The sequence below is a fragment of the Puma concolor genome, chromosome D2, assembly GCF_028749965.1.
Source record: "Puma concolor isolate L17-30 chromosome D2, mPumCon1.1.hap2, whole genome shotgun sequence".
Classification (NCBI taxonomy): Eukaryota; Metazoa; Chordata; class Mammalia; order Carnivora; family Felidae; genus Puma; species Puma concolor.
In genome coordinates, this window is record NC_141677.1 from 83,792,059 (window position 1) to 83,806,716 (window position 14,658).

Sequence of the window (14,658 nt, forward strand, 5' to 3'; positions counted from 1 at the left end):
CCAGTGCAGGACTGTCACACACAGTCAGCTTACTTGAGGACTTGGTAGGGCCACCTTCTTTCTACAAGACTTCTCTGGAGACCTCATTCTTGCCACTGAGCGCCCAACAGCACCAAGTGCCTAAAAGGGAGACAAGAACGTAATAGGCTAGTTAATACTGGTTGAGCTCTCATTGTGTTTCTTGCATTAACTTTGAGTGTTAAAAAATATCAATAACTTTTGGGGCGTCTGGGTGGCTCAGTCAGTTAAGCGTCTGACTTCGGCGGGCTCAGGTTACAAACTCACGGTTTGTGGATTTGAGCCCCATGTTGGGGTCTGTGCTGACAGCTCGGAGCCTGGAGCCTGCTTGGGATTCTGTCTCTCTCTCTCTCTGCCCCTCCCCTGCTCTCTCTCTCTCTCTCTCAAAAATAAATAAAACTCAAAAGAAAATTTTTTTAATATCAATAATTTTTGTGTGTTTTTGAGTAGCAAACATGTAAAGTTGGTTCTTATTAAATAGAAAGAAGCAATGTCTCATGCAATTTAAACATCGGAGAACAACTGCTAATTATTTTACGGTTGGCTTTGTGCAGTTGTGTGTCTGCAGCCCCATTTGGTTTTCCATCCATCACCTTCCCAAACCCCCGGGCTCCTGGCCCCCACCTCACGCAGACACACACTCCCCAAGCACCCCAAGGGACAGCTCAAATCCAAGTGCCCTTTGTTGCCCGTGACCCGTGTGCCCAATGGAAGACCGAAGACTAAACCCACAGTTTTTTCCTTACTGGTAATTTTTATCAGTGTCTGCTGATAAAAGGCCAAATCCATATGGAAATTCTCAATTTAGAGGTGTTTAAAGCAGGTGTTCTTGTCACTTAGAGAAAGATTGCTAAAGAAATTGAATTCAGCTTTCCCCAAGCAAATCCCCAAGCCAGTTATGAAAAGGTCTTTACATTTCCAGGAACGTGGGGGTGCGGGCAGAAATGGATCTGGAGGTTTCAGACAGAGGCGTGGTCTATCACACGCGTGACTATGCACCTCCTCCCAGGAGACATTGTTTAACCTTGAATTTGAAAGCGCCTCTATTAGAGTCCAGATTTTTGTTCATTCTAGGGTTACCACCCTTCTCTCTGTAATTAATGTGGAGAAAATGAGGCTTTGGTCCCACATGGCACAGGTTACCTGCAGAATAAACTTCATCTGGTCAGCAGGTTCTCAGACTGTGAAAAAAAATTTTTTTTTAATGTTTTGGTTTTTTTTTTGGTTTTTGGTTTTTGTGGTTTTTTTTGAGACAGAGAGAGACAGAGCATGAACAGGGGAGGGGCAGAGAGAGAGGGAGACACGGAATCCGAAGCGGGCTCCAGGCTCTGAGCCGTCAGCTCACAGCCCGATGCAGGGCTCGAACCCACGAACTGCAAGATCATGACCTGAGCCAAAGTCAAACACTTAACCGACTGAGCCATCCAGGTGCCCCACATAGTGTGAAAAATTTTAAATGTAACCTGTCTTTCTCTAGGTTCTCCTAGATGTATACAGGTTCTTCCCCCTGAGCTGAAAGATATCCACTGGTCTTTTTATTTTGTTTTGTTTTCTTCCCTACATTGATTGTCTCAAGTTATGCAAAACCTAGAATAAAATCATGAGGATTATTTTGTTTTTCTTGACTATATTCCCTGTGGTGTATTTTTCATTCCTGTGCCTTATTTATTTTATAACTAGAATTTTACAGAGTTTTTAAGACATTTTCATGCCTTCATCCATGTTGGCTCTCCGTCCGAACTCCGACCTTAGAACTAGACCTGTTTCTTCTCTCTCCCGATATGACTTACTAGGACAGGAACAGGGTGGACCCCTCCCACCCTTCAGTCTTGTGCTAAAATAGCAAACCACAATTGCACATGGATGTGTGTGCACAGAAGCTAGTCCAAGATCCATGTACTCAGTAGACTCACCTCTAACGAATGTGCATTTATACCAACCCGTTGGTGTTGTAGGCACAAGGGTGGTGGTGTCTTCTTTGTATCTTGAGACTGGGGACATCCAGCCCGCAGCAGTCAGGGGATGTCGAGACTCCCCAGGAGGTGACAAAGCCAAAACCCTGGGTCTTCTAGCTCAGCGGTCAGCTGAGAAACTAAGGGCTTCTCCTCCATGTCCCTATGAGCTGAAATCGGCTTGCTTCCCACTGATTCATCCAAAAGACTTTCAAATTGAAGCACCAGCGTATCTGTAATCTTGAGCTGGCCGTAGGAACTCGGTCAGAATCAAGATACCAGAAATTTCTTTGCAGTAGAATCTATTTCTCCCCATTGCATTTATGAGTGTTTCAGTACGAATCTCTACAAGGTCAGGGCTCCCCTTCTGAAACACACCCCAAATACCATCTTCTCCATCTACAGTAACGTCTTACTGTCTCCCCGACACGTCCGCTCAGACTTCACATCTCCCCCGTCCTCGGATGAGTGTGCTCTTTTTTTCCAGTTTGTTCTTTTCGGATGGCAAACACAGGCTCTCTCTGGTGCAGCTGGTTAATATGTATCTTAAGTCCCCCTTGGCCTCTCTTTTTAAATCATTCCTTTCCTGTAAGGTGTGCCAGTTCCCGGTCGGTCAGCACGGAGACTCCTTGTGAACGGGTTGACATTTATCTGCAGGGTGAGAGGCAATTGTCCTCCTATTAAGCCATGAGTGATTTACAGAACCATGTCCTTTAGGTTTTCCCTGGAGCCTCTCCTGCCAAAGAAAATGCACTCCAGGTCCCAGGACAAGCTGGACAAGGACGACCCAGATAAGGAGAAGAAGGACAAGAAGAAGGAAAAAAGGAATAGCAAACATCAAGAGCTATTTGATAAAGAATTTAAACCCACCGACGTCTCCCTGCAGCAGTCTGAGGCTGTGATCCTTTCCGAGACGGTAATTTCTCAGGAACGGGGAACTTTCCCTGCTCTGCCTTAGCTTCTGGGACCTCCCTTTGCTCCGCATTTAGCCGATGGAGCTGTCCATTGGATTTCATTGAATTTTCTATTCAATAGTCCCCTGAAAATCTGGGGTCTACCCTCGACCCTCTCCTTGTATGACCCAGTGCTGTAGGGCATCCAGAGGCTCAGATCGGAGGTCTCTTCTCCCCGGGGGGGTGCCCGGGTCGGCATCCGGTGGTGCTGGGCTCCGTGCAGCAGTGTGGTCCTTGCATCCAATATGCATCCTGACGTCTCAGAAGACGAACAGGAATGCTTTTTTTGTCTGAGAACGATGCTCCCTGTCGGCTAACGCCTTCCCCTTGCCCCTTCCTGACCAGAAGTCTCTAAGCCCCAGGTACTGCCCCGAGTTATGAGCTGCTCAGCCAGAGTGCCAAAGCCCCTCCTGCCGGGTTCTGCACACAGCCCGGGGTTCCGTGTTGGTCTCCCTGACGTGTCTGCCCCACATTTACATCGTTGGCACATTTCAGAAGGACTCTCCGCAATTTAACCGGACACATGCTGGTTAGTTGACATTAGAAACGGATCCCAGGGAACCCTGGTTGCTGCACGGTTCCTGGGCAGTGTGAAGGCAGTGGACACATTCGGGGCACGTCCTAGTTCCGGGGCCGGGCCTGGGGGCTACTGCTCACGGGACCGCCCAGCCATGTGGGAGGCCTGAGGGCAAAGATGGGGCACCGGCAGCTTCTGGGGTGAATTTTATTCAGAACGTGCTTTTGGGGGGTGCTTGGAGGGCTCAGTCGGTTAGGCATCCAACTCTTGATTTCAGCTCAGGTCATGATCTCAGTTTTTGAGTTCAAACCCCACATCGGGCTCTGCGCTGACAGCACGGAGCCTGCTTGGGATTCCTTCCCCTCTCTCTCTGCCCCCTCCTGCTCTCAGAAAATAAATGAAAAAACAAAAAAAAAAATTTTTTTTTCAAACAAAAATTTTTTTTGAAAAAAAAAAAAAAGAAAGTGCTATTTGTAGACTGAAAGCAAAGAAGAGGCTCTCATAGGCTGTCAGCTTCAATGGTTACGTCAAGCCTAGGGCCGCCTCCCCCTGGAGATGATGGGCACTTACCTGGACGGCGGCCAGGAATGTGCCTGCCCCGGGCAGGAGCCCCTGACCTGTCCTGGCTGTGATTGAAGGGTCGCCTGGCAAAAGGGCTCACAGGGAACCACCTTTTAATACGACATATTTCATGGCTTGTTTATATCTTAAACCCAGAGAGTACGTTTCACCCAGACTGCGAGCCACTCAGAGCAGCGGTCACATGTTGCTTGGCTGTCTAGAGGGAGAAGGCAGATTCAAGAGCCACGGCATGGCCTTCAAGAAGGTGAATGCCTTTCTGAAGCCTTCAGACACAGCTCTGACTGCAGCATAAGCATGGCCAGGGCTCTCAGAGCCTAGGAGGGGGACAGGCCAGAGGCTGGTATTGCTTCCCAGGTGCTGGGCCTACAGTAGCAGGACAGAGAGGTCTCTGATGAGCCACCCCACGCTCTCTGTCCACCACCCGAGAGAGTTGGGGTGCCCACGACCTTGCTGGCGCTAGCCAAGGCCACCTTCTCTTGAGCCCAGGATAGAGATCTCAAGTCTCAAAACATCAGAACTGGGTGGGGGAATTAGCAGAAACATAAGCTAATCAGCTAGTGCCAGACGCTCTATGTGGCCGTTCATATATTTGTGCATATTTAGGCTCCATTTTCAGCCGTTAAAACCAAGCCTGAGAGACGTTGCACCACATAGCAGACCTGCTCACAGCGAAGTTGCTTGAGAAGCGGCCGAAGGTCTTGCCAGGCGCTTCACATCCCATACGGGTTCTGTCCCTCCCGGCCGTGGCCCTGTTTGCTTTCAGGGACACTGGCAAAGACCGTCTGGGTTCAGCCAAAGTGGGCCTCCCCACAGCTGGCCTGCAGTGGCCTCAGCAAACCCACAGGAACGCACCGGGGTCAGAGCACAGAACCTTGACCCCCGTCAGCTTCTGACGCCTCCCAGAATGACCACAGCTGCTGCGGCTCCAGGGACAGGAGTCCTGGCCTCTCGCTGGGAGCAGACTTACTGTTCTTGGTCCAGCCCAGCTGCCTGTCTCTCCACAAAGGGGCCTCCTCCTCTGGGTGACAGGTGTCAGCAAGGTCTGTGAGTGCACGCGGGCACCCGCAGTTTCCTGTGCCAGCCTCCTCGTGCCTGGCACGAGCCGAGTGCCACAGGGCAGAGCAGGTGGACAGGTCGGAGGCAGGTTTACTGGAGCGGAAGCGGCACCGGGGGGCAACACAGTGTTCCCTGCACCCGCTGGGACAGCCTTGACTTTTGCACGGCACCTTGCCTCCTAAGCATCTGCAGAGGCTTCCTCTGGTCACTCTGTGGGGCTACGTTCGGCTTCCTATTTGATTTTGCATCACCCACAATCTCCTGACCCTCAGCTGAGACTCAGAGCCTGGGGCGGGAGAGAAGATCTTCCAGGTGTGATTTGCTTCACACTAGGAAAGCGTCCTTCTGTTTTCTGAGTCATCAGAACATGCCTCATGGGACAAGACAGTCGCCAGTCCACATGCACGCTTACCCTGTTCCAGGCCTCCCTCCCCCCGCAGCAGTATTCGTCATATCTTAGCTTCTAGAGGCATCGCCCTGATCTCTGCCTCCATGTTCCCCAGGTGTTCTTCCAATGTACGTATATCTATGTCCAAATGCCCCCTTTTTATAAGGACACCAGTCACATTGTGTTAGGGCCCTACCCTAGTGACTTCATCTGCAAAGGACCCTATTTCCAGGTGCGGTTACAGTCACAGGTACTGAGGGTTAGGGCTTCGACCTGTGAGTCCTGGGGGACCCAACTCAGCCATGGCAGACCCTAACTGTGCTCTTTCCTCCAACGTAGATAAGTCCCCTGAGGCCCCAGCGACCGAAGAGCCAGGTGATCAACATCACCGGAAGTGAAAGACGTTTCTCGGTGTCCCCGTCACCACCATCCTCCCAGCCGACACCCCCTCCGGTCACGCCAAGGGCCAAGCTCAGCTTCAGTTTGCAGTCAAGTGAGTGGAACATTCTCCGCGTTGGGATTTGTGGCCTTGCTCTGTGGCTCCCTCTTTGACCAGAGGCTCTAATGGTAGGCTCGCCTCCTCCCCATGTAGTGAGTCTCCACAAGTATTCAACTTACAGGGAGCCCCCCTCGCGGCACCAGCAAATCAGTCTCCCCGAGTTCCCTGGGGGAGAGTGTGCTCTCAGAACCTCCCGTGCGGCAGGGTCAGCATGAGAGGCACACGGACAGCCTCCCTTTTTGTATCACAGGAAATGGAGCCACACGAGGGCCTTGGACCTTCCTGTGTCCAGGAGGAATGCAAAGTGAAGAGCTATTCTTAAGAGCTAAGCACATAACTAATTTTTCTAGTTTTGCCCAGTTTCTAGGGTTGCCATGACATATTACCATCAACTTGTTGGCTGAAAACAACAGAAATATATTCCCTCACCCTTGTGGAGGCCAGAAGTCAGAAATCAAGATAACAGGGTTGCTTCCTTCCATAGGCTCAGAGAGACATTCTGTTCCATGCCTGTCTCCCCACTTCGGGTAGCTTCTGACAATCGTTGGCATTTCTTGGCTTCTAGATATACCACTCCAGTCTCTGCCTCTGTCTTCGTGTGGCCTGCTCCCCTTATAAAGACACAGGCCATTGGCTTTAGGGCCCACCATAAATCAAGAATGATTTCATCTTGAAATCCTTAGCTAATTTCCTCTGCACAAAGCCTATGTTCAAACAAGGTGACATTCTGGGGTTCTGGGTATACATGAGTTTTCAAGGGACACTAGTCAAGCCACTACAAGTGGGAATCAGCTTTTTGCCACTAAATTCAGGTCTGCCAGAGAGGAGAGGTCTTGGCAAGAAGAAGGTGGCAGGTAAGACTCATGTTTTGGTTGCAGCACACCATTCCAGAAAAGCCATCATAGGTAATGTGGCCACATCTCCAAGGCCAGTGCCTCCTTGTGGCATCTCTGGGGACAGACGGCTGACCTGAAAGGCACTGTGGCCTCAGGAGGTCAGTCATCGCCTCAGCATCAAAGATGAAGGCCCACTTCTGGTGTGTTTTTTTATATAAGAGGAATGATCAAATACATTACAAACCCAGGAGAACCCAGCTTCCTTCCTCCGCCCTGCACGGAGGCTCTGGAAGGCACACACAGTTGCCCTCTGCACCTGGTTTTCTTCCTGGGAGCAGTGGCCATTCCGGAGACTCTCGGGTGGGGAGTCAGCACTGCACGACAGGTGAGCCGAACAGGCTGCTGGGAGGGAGACGGTCTCTGAGTGTTACATCCTTGCACTATTACCACAGACTCTTTGTTCTAAAAGCGTTGTATTATTCCCTTTAAATAGTTAAAAACAAGCACCATTGTAGCCGCTGCGGAAAGCACTTTAGTGCTGCCTTGATGTGAAACATAGGATCACCATATGCCGCAACAAATCCACTCCAAGCCTATGCCCCAAAGAATTAGAAATAGGGATTCGTTGCATATGAATGTCCACAGCAGCATTCTTCACAGTAACAGAAGGTAGAAACAGCCCAAGTGTTCATCACCTGATGGACGGATAAACAAAGTGTTCATCAAAGAAAAATCCGCGCAGTGGAATACTACTCAGCCATAAAATGGACGCCATCTCTGCTGTATGTTGCATCATGAATGAACCTCAAACACATTATGTGAAGTGAAATGAGCCAGACACAAAAGGACAAATATATGAGTTTGCCTTCGTGAAGTATCTAAAATAGGCAAATTTGTAGAGACAGAGTAGAGTGGAGGCATCAGGGGCCAAGGGAGGGGGCGGGGGCCATTTTCACTTTATGGGGACAGATTCTGTGTTCACGATGATAAGAGAGTTTTAGAAACGGATCGTGGTGATGGTCGCTGAAGGTTGTATCAATCAATGCCACTGATTTATACAGTTATGGTTAAGATGGCAAATTGTATGTTATATGTAGTTTATCACGATGCAAATAAGCAAGTGATCACGAGGGCAGATATTCCACCAGAAGCCTTTTCTCTCACTACCCTTGATTCATTGACAAGCCTTCCTCAGAAACCAACAACTTCCCCCAGGAAGCATTTCCCTAATGAAGGATTTTTCATCCAGTGGGCCACTGGGGAAACCTCTAAGAGACTAAAAGTTAAAAAAAAGTCAATTTTCCTCAAATGTAAAAAAGAAAAACAAATTTTTTCTAAGAGTCTCAACAAGGGTTGAGAAAGGATCCTGTCTTAATGATTATACTTCCATTTGAAACTGGCTAGTTTTTCAGTTTACTTTAAAAATCAATTGTACTTCCCCTTGGCTTCTTTAAAGTAACAGCCACAGTGACCGTGACTGCTAATAACTTCACTTCATACAGTCGTGGGTTTCCCCATTGAGAGAGATTTGAAGGGCGGGTGACTGGCTGTGACACCTCGCTGTTTAGATCCCACCAACACAAAGAGGCCCGAGGAGGGATCCTTCGGGGCTGGCGGTGGACGTGGCTGTTTTGACAGTGGATTGATGCCTCCTTTAAGCTCCAGTTGTAGGTGTCTTTATAGCATTTAGCGTTCTCTTTCTAGAACATGCCGTTGGGAGGGGGGTCCCCCCCTTCATCTTCTCTACCCCTCGCAGCTCTCTTCTCTCCCCAGTCGACATGCATGTTTCTGCCTCCCCTTTCCCTGGAGAGAAGGTGAAGCAGCCACATGGATGCTCTGGCTCAGCGGGGACATTTGATTCTTCTTCTTTTTTTTTAAATTTTAATGTGTATTTATTTTTGAGAGAAGGAGAGACAGAGTGTGAGTAGGGGAGGGGCAGAGAGAAAGAGGGAGACACAGAATCGGAGGCAGGCTCCAGGCTCTGAGCTGTCAGCACAGAGCCCAATGCAGGGCTCAGACTCACGAACCTCGAGATCATGACCTGAGCCGAAGTCAGACGCTCAACCGACTGAGCCACCCAGGCGCCCCAGGATGTTTGATTCTAAATCGATTCGGTTTTCCAGGTTTGGAGCTGAACGGCATGACCGGCGTGACTGGGATGGACACAGCCGAGGTCCCGCCCCCCCTGCCTCTCAAGGGCAGCACGGCAGATTATGGGAACTTGATGGAAAACCAGGATCTGATCAGCTCGCCGACGCCCCCGCCCCCTCCTCCTCACCAGAGGGTAAGTCGGCCCGGAACCTGAAATGGGGGCTTTTTAAAATCGTTCCCTCCACAAAATAGAAATCCCTCCTTCCTGAGACTAGCACGCGTGCTTTGGGCCAGCCCACATGTGGTCTTGAGAAGTCAAAGCGGTGGGCAGTCCGCCCACTCGATCTTGGTTCTGTGTCATCCATCACTGCAGAGGGACACGCTTCCAGATGTGGGTCTCAGAGCAAGGGAAAGGGGGAGAAGGTCCCGACGGGGTCAGCGGGCCAGGCTCGTGACCTCGGAGGTCTTCTGCTTGAGGTGCAGTCGTGCAAATTCGATTCTGGAAAGCAGCTTTTCTGTGAGATGGTTTACGTGACTTTTAAAAGAAGCGGGTCCTGTATGGGGCTGGGCTCCCACCGGATGCCAGCCTGGCCCTCGAGAAGCCCTGAGCCCGACAACAGAGTCTTAAAAAACCATTTGAACCAGTCCCTCTGTTACCAGTTGACAGTTCTGGAAACACTCCTTGGAGAGCCAGCCCCCATTCCTGTCCTGGGTCTCTTTCCTGCCTCCTCTGTTTGTTCTCGGGCAGCTGCGGGCAGCGGTCAGCGTGCCCACAGGGGTCGGCGTGCACACGGAGTTCGGCGTGCACACAGGGTTCACCGTGCCCACGAGGGTCGGCGTGCCCACGGGAGTCGGCGTGCACATGGGGTTCGGCGTGCACACGGGGGTCAGCGGGCACACGGTGGAGCACCAGTGGACTGACCCCGAAGCCCCAGGAGATCTGTTTCCAGGTTCCTCCCTTCCGCGGCCACATTATTCATAGCCTTATACATTTAAATCGCTGCGGAGTGAAAAGTAAAACATTCCCGTGCACACGGGCAGCAGGTCAGCAAAGTCATGACATGGCAACAGAGCTCCCGTCGAACACTGAAGACGTGAGGTTTATAATATGACTGCAGGTTTCTCCTAACAGCTACGCACATTTCTCCCCCTTAAAAATCAATACAAATCCTATGTACCCGCTTTTTCTTTCTTTTTCTTTCTCTTTCTTTCTTTCTTTCTTTCTTTCTTTCTTTCTTTCTTTCTTTCTTTCATGGGTACTTTTTTATGGAGTGCTCTGCAAGTTTATTTTCTGTCTTCTTGTGAGAGAGCGCAAGAAAGAAGGAATTTACTTACAGTACCTGTACTTGATTATTCCTCTTATATAAAAAAAAAAAAAAAAAAAACACCAGAAGTGGGGCTTCATCTTTGATGCTGAGGCGATGACTGGCCTCCTGAGGCCACAGTGCCTCTCCGGTCGGCCCTCTGTCCTGTCCCCAGAGATGCCACAGGGAGGGACTGGCCTCGGAGATGTGGCCACATTACCTATGATGGCTTTTCAGGAGGCCAGAATGGTTCATTGCAACCACGAAAACATGAGTCTGACCTTTTCCGCAGACTTTTAACTACAAGTTAGAAAGAAAGGAGGCACAGGGGGTCGAGTGAGAACATTGACCGGCTGGGGTGTTGTTTTCTTAACAGCTTACTTAACCGATCCCACCTTTATTTTCATATCTTTATTTCATTGGAGAAGCAGGACTGTGCCCCAGTCTGTCCCCACACCAGTGACCTGGAAATTCTGAGCCTGGAAACATTACCGAATCCATGTGGCTACAGATCAGTTCAGGGGCCACATTTTATCCCCGTTTTGTCGCTGCATCATGTGGAGTGACCGACGCCACACTGATGCCACGTGCTGCCGGGTCGGGAAGGAACACGTGTGCACCTTGGCTCCCTTTCTGAACGGGTGGCGGATCCAATGAGATTAAGTACCCAGGTCTCTTCGCTGTTTGCTTCCTGTGCGGTTTACCTGCAGCAGAGGTGCAGTGACGTGCCCGTGGAGCAGTGTCATCATCGGTTAGAAGCGGTGGCGTTTCGAGGCCGCTTCCCTCCGTGCCGGCCCTGCGGGCTGTTGTAGGATAAGGATCGCTCGTCTGCCCTGGGGGGTGATCGATACCTCCTGTCACTGTCATTGATCCGCCCCGAGCTCGTAGTCAACCCTGATACTGGCTGTTGCCACTTTAAGCTGTTTCTTTGAAAATGGCTCTCACAAGCAGTAATCTGAGCTATCGTTCCGCTGAACACCGATAAACCCACCGTCTTCCCATTTGGCACAAAGGGCATTTGCAGCATCTCGCTTGTGTCCTGCTGTGTCAGCCTGGCCCTCGAGGGCTCGCCCTGCCCTGTCCCTGTGGCTTTCAGAAGTACATAAGCACCCCGGTCATCGCGTCCCTTAAATAGGCATCTGCTTTTTTTTTTAACTATGCTTAGCAACCTTCAGAAAACTTAAGCCTATTATTTTACGTGACTTTTCTGTAACGCCTCAATGCCAGTCCCTGAGTTCTGTCTCTCCGTATTTATTCTCTTCTGCACGTGAAGCCCCAGGTCGTCTTGGTATTTACTTGTGTGTGATTCGGGAGGAAATTTGGGCAACAAGGAAGAGGCTACAGCACCACTGTTTTGTCCTTGAAACTCCTTCCCTCACGTTGGGCTAAATGTGAGCCTCCACCGAGAGGCTGCTACAAACTCCACTCTGACCTTTCCTTAGATGCTAGCGTTCTGCGATCTCATCCTGGCTCGTTCTGCCACACGTCTGCTCCTGTATTCATCCGTTCATTCACTCATTCGTTCATGTGTCCGCTCATTCACATCCTTGTGTGCTCAGCACCTGTTACAGACCATGGCCTGTGTGGCAGGCGTCCGTGGCGGTCATGAGGTCACGAGGGTGCCAAGAGCAAGGGGGCAACGTCTGCCCTCCATCGTTCACGCCCTGACAGGAGGTTTGTCTATCACCTTTGCAACTATCAGTTCATTCGGAGGAATCCCAAGAGGCAAACAACAGCCCATGGACCAAATACAGCCGGCCGCCCTTTCTTTTTTTTTTTCTTTTTTTCTTTTTTAATGTTTATTGTATTTTTGAGACACAGAGTGTGAGCAGGGGAGGGACAGAGAGAGAGGGAGACACGGAATCCGAAGCGGGCTCCAGGCCCCGAGCTGTCAGCACAGAGCCTGACTCAGGGTTCGAACCCACCGACCTTGGGATCATGACCCGAGCCGAAGTCGGACGCTTAACCGACTGAGCCACCCAGGCGCCCCTGGCCACCCTTTTCTTTTTGTAAATTATTTTATTGAGGCACAGCTGCCCCCATTCTGTAAATAATGTCGTTCCCTCATGAAGACTTCAAACATGCCCCTAACGTTGTTCATCCCACTCCGTTTGCAGTGTTGCAAGAGATTAGACAAAAAGCTGCCTTTAAACGGGTAACTTGGTCAGTGGCCACAGGTATCCGGCCGACCCTCTCTCATGCGGCCTTTCCAGTTCCAAGAGCAAGGAAGGGCTCCTCGCCCAGCCCCAGAGAACATCTCCGAGGGCTCGTGTGGACCCTGGACAGTTTAGGGGCCTCATCGGGCACACGAGAGGGGACCCGCGGGTCCTCGTCCAGGAGCGCTCGGCTGTGACAGCACCAGGCCACCTGGGTGGCCCTGGTTCTGCTTTGCCCTTAAGCATTTAAACTGCCCAGTCCTGAAACCAGCCCATCTCCAGGGGCCCCTGGATCAACGCGCAGAGCAGCGGTTTCCCTTCTCAGCGGCCGTGTGGCCTTCTGAAGCGCTTTGTGAAAAGCAGTTAGTTAATCAGCGATGCCAGAAAGGCCCCGTGGCCCCCCAGCCGCCCCGCCCCGTGTGCGGCAGACCTCCCAGCCCCGGGTCACGCAGAGAGGGCCGTCCCCACCCAGGGTGCGGAGTCGCTTCCCCTCCTTGCCGCTGCCCCGGGTCAGCCCACCCCCCACCCCCCAGCCACCAGAGCGTGAGTAACGTGGCACCTGCCGTGTTTCCGTGTCTTCTAGCACGCACCGCCTCCGCTGCCCAGCAAGACGCCACCCCCGCCTCCCCCAAAGACCACGCGCAAGCAGACGTCCGTGGACTCTGGCATCGTGCAGTGAAGACCGCGGGACCGCACGGAGAGCACAGGCCGCCGTCCCGTCCCTCCCTCCGCGTCTCCTCCCGCGTCTGGTGTTTACCTCATTAGGCCTGTGATGTCTGATAAGTAGTGCAATTGCTCGTCCTGGAAAGGAGTTCGTTTCCAGCCATGGCGTGGGTGGCCGTTAGCATCGGGGAGCAAGGTGGATGTGGGTCTGGACCGTACTGTGGCGTTGATCTAAACCGGGGGCTTCTGACTGTGTCTGTCTCGAGAGAGCCGAAGTCTTGCCCGGAAGCCCTCCCTTTGTGCCAAATGACACATTAGCGAAGAACTCGGCTGACCTGGGTTTTGCGCAGTAGGAGAGGTTAGGCCACCACCCACGAGACCGAGTAGTAACTGAGTCCTACTCTTCTCCCGAGGCCGAACCCCAGCTTACTCCCGAGGGGTGTTTGTCAGCCCTCCTCCTGCGGGTGTGATTTGGCGGTCAAGTGTATCTTCAACCTATATCAGGCAGTTAAGGTCAACTCTTTCAGGGAACTTCCTGATCTCCTTTGGTATAATTTAAAATAGGATATTTCTCAGCTACTGAACAGTTACTAATTTATGGAGTAGAAACACCATTAAAAATACTGGATCAGGTGGGAAAGTAAATACAAGTATAGGAAGATACGTTGTCTTTCTTTTTTTAAAAAGAATGCCTATAGCACAGAGATGGCTTTAACCGGGTGAATTCTTTCTGTCGTCATTCTGTACAGAAGTTTGTATATACGATGGTTCTTAGAACGTAAGTTTTAATGTTTTTGGTCCTTCCGTTTATTGTCATAGGCATCGCAAATGAATCTCTATATGTGTTCTTAATTTTTAACTGCTGAAAGTGAAAAAAAAATACACAAATTAAGCTTTGTTGATTTTTTTTTTTTTCTAAGCTCCAAAGTCCTGAAAATGTTGGTGGACAATGATTAAGAAAAACAAACAAACAAACAAACAAACCCAACTAACTTTGTATAATCTAATATTTTTATTCTGTCATCTATATTTTTTTATCCACTATAATCATAATACTCTTCTAGTAGGCTCAAAAGTTATTCATTGACAACAAAAAAAATAAAATGCCATTTAAAAAAGACTCACAGTGTCTGAATACTATGTTTTTATCCCTTGATGTAAAAAAAATGTATATAAATGCCATTGTTTTTTTTTCTTTTTAAAATATTTTTTAATGTTTATTTATTTTTGAGAGAGAGAGTGCAAGGCAGGGAGGAGCAGAGAGAGAGAGAGACAGACAAAATCCAAAGCAGGCTCCAGGCTCCGAGCTGTCGGCACAGAGCCCGATGCGGGGCTCGAACCCACGAGCCGTGAGATCATGACCTGAGCCGAAGTCGGACGCTCAACCGACTGAGCCCCCAGGCGCTCCTCTCCTTCTTTCTTAAAGAGCTTTGTGACCCACATTGATATATGTGCTCATCTTCCTTAATGACCACTGTTGAGCTGTCTTCAGTTTGGGGCCCAGGTAGACAGCACCTGTGTCCCTTGTGCCTGCACAACCTTAGGGACAGAGCAGAGCAGAGCCTGGCACCTGCTGACACTTTCTCCCCTCAGCCCAACCAGGCTCTCTGGCCGCACATCATTTCTGCCCCTTGTAGACTTTC

The 14,658-nt window shown here is 50.4% G+C and overlaps 1 protein-coding gene across 2 annotated transcripts in view; it reads left to right on the plus strand.

Moving 5' to 3' along the window:
- Positions 1-14,135, plus strand: part of DOCK1 (dedicator of cytokinesis 1) — a 532,945-nt gene extending 518,810 nt beyond the window's left edge. For both annotated transcript variants that reach the window (XM_086681161.1, XM_086681162.1), the window contains exons 49-52: positions 2,688-2,886; positions 5,806-5,959; positions 8,925-9,085; positions 12,936-14,135. In XM_086681161.1, the coding sequence (XP_086537287.1) occupies positions 2,688-2,886; positions 5,806-5,959; positions 8,925-9,085; positions 12,936-13,031 (610 nt within the window). In that variant the 3' untranslated portion in view covers positions 13,032-14,135. The remainder of the gene's footprint in view (positions 1-2,687; positions 2,887-5,805; positions 5,960-8,924; positions 9,086-12,935) is intronic.
- Positions 14,136-14,658: the final 523 nt, after the last annotated feature.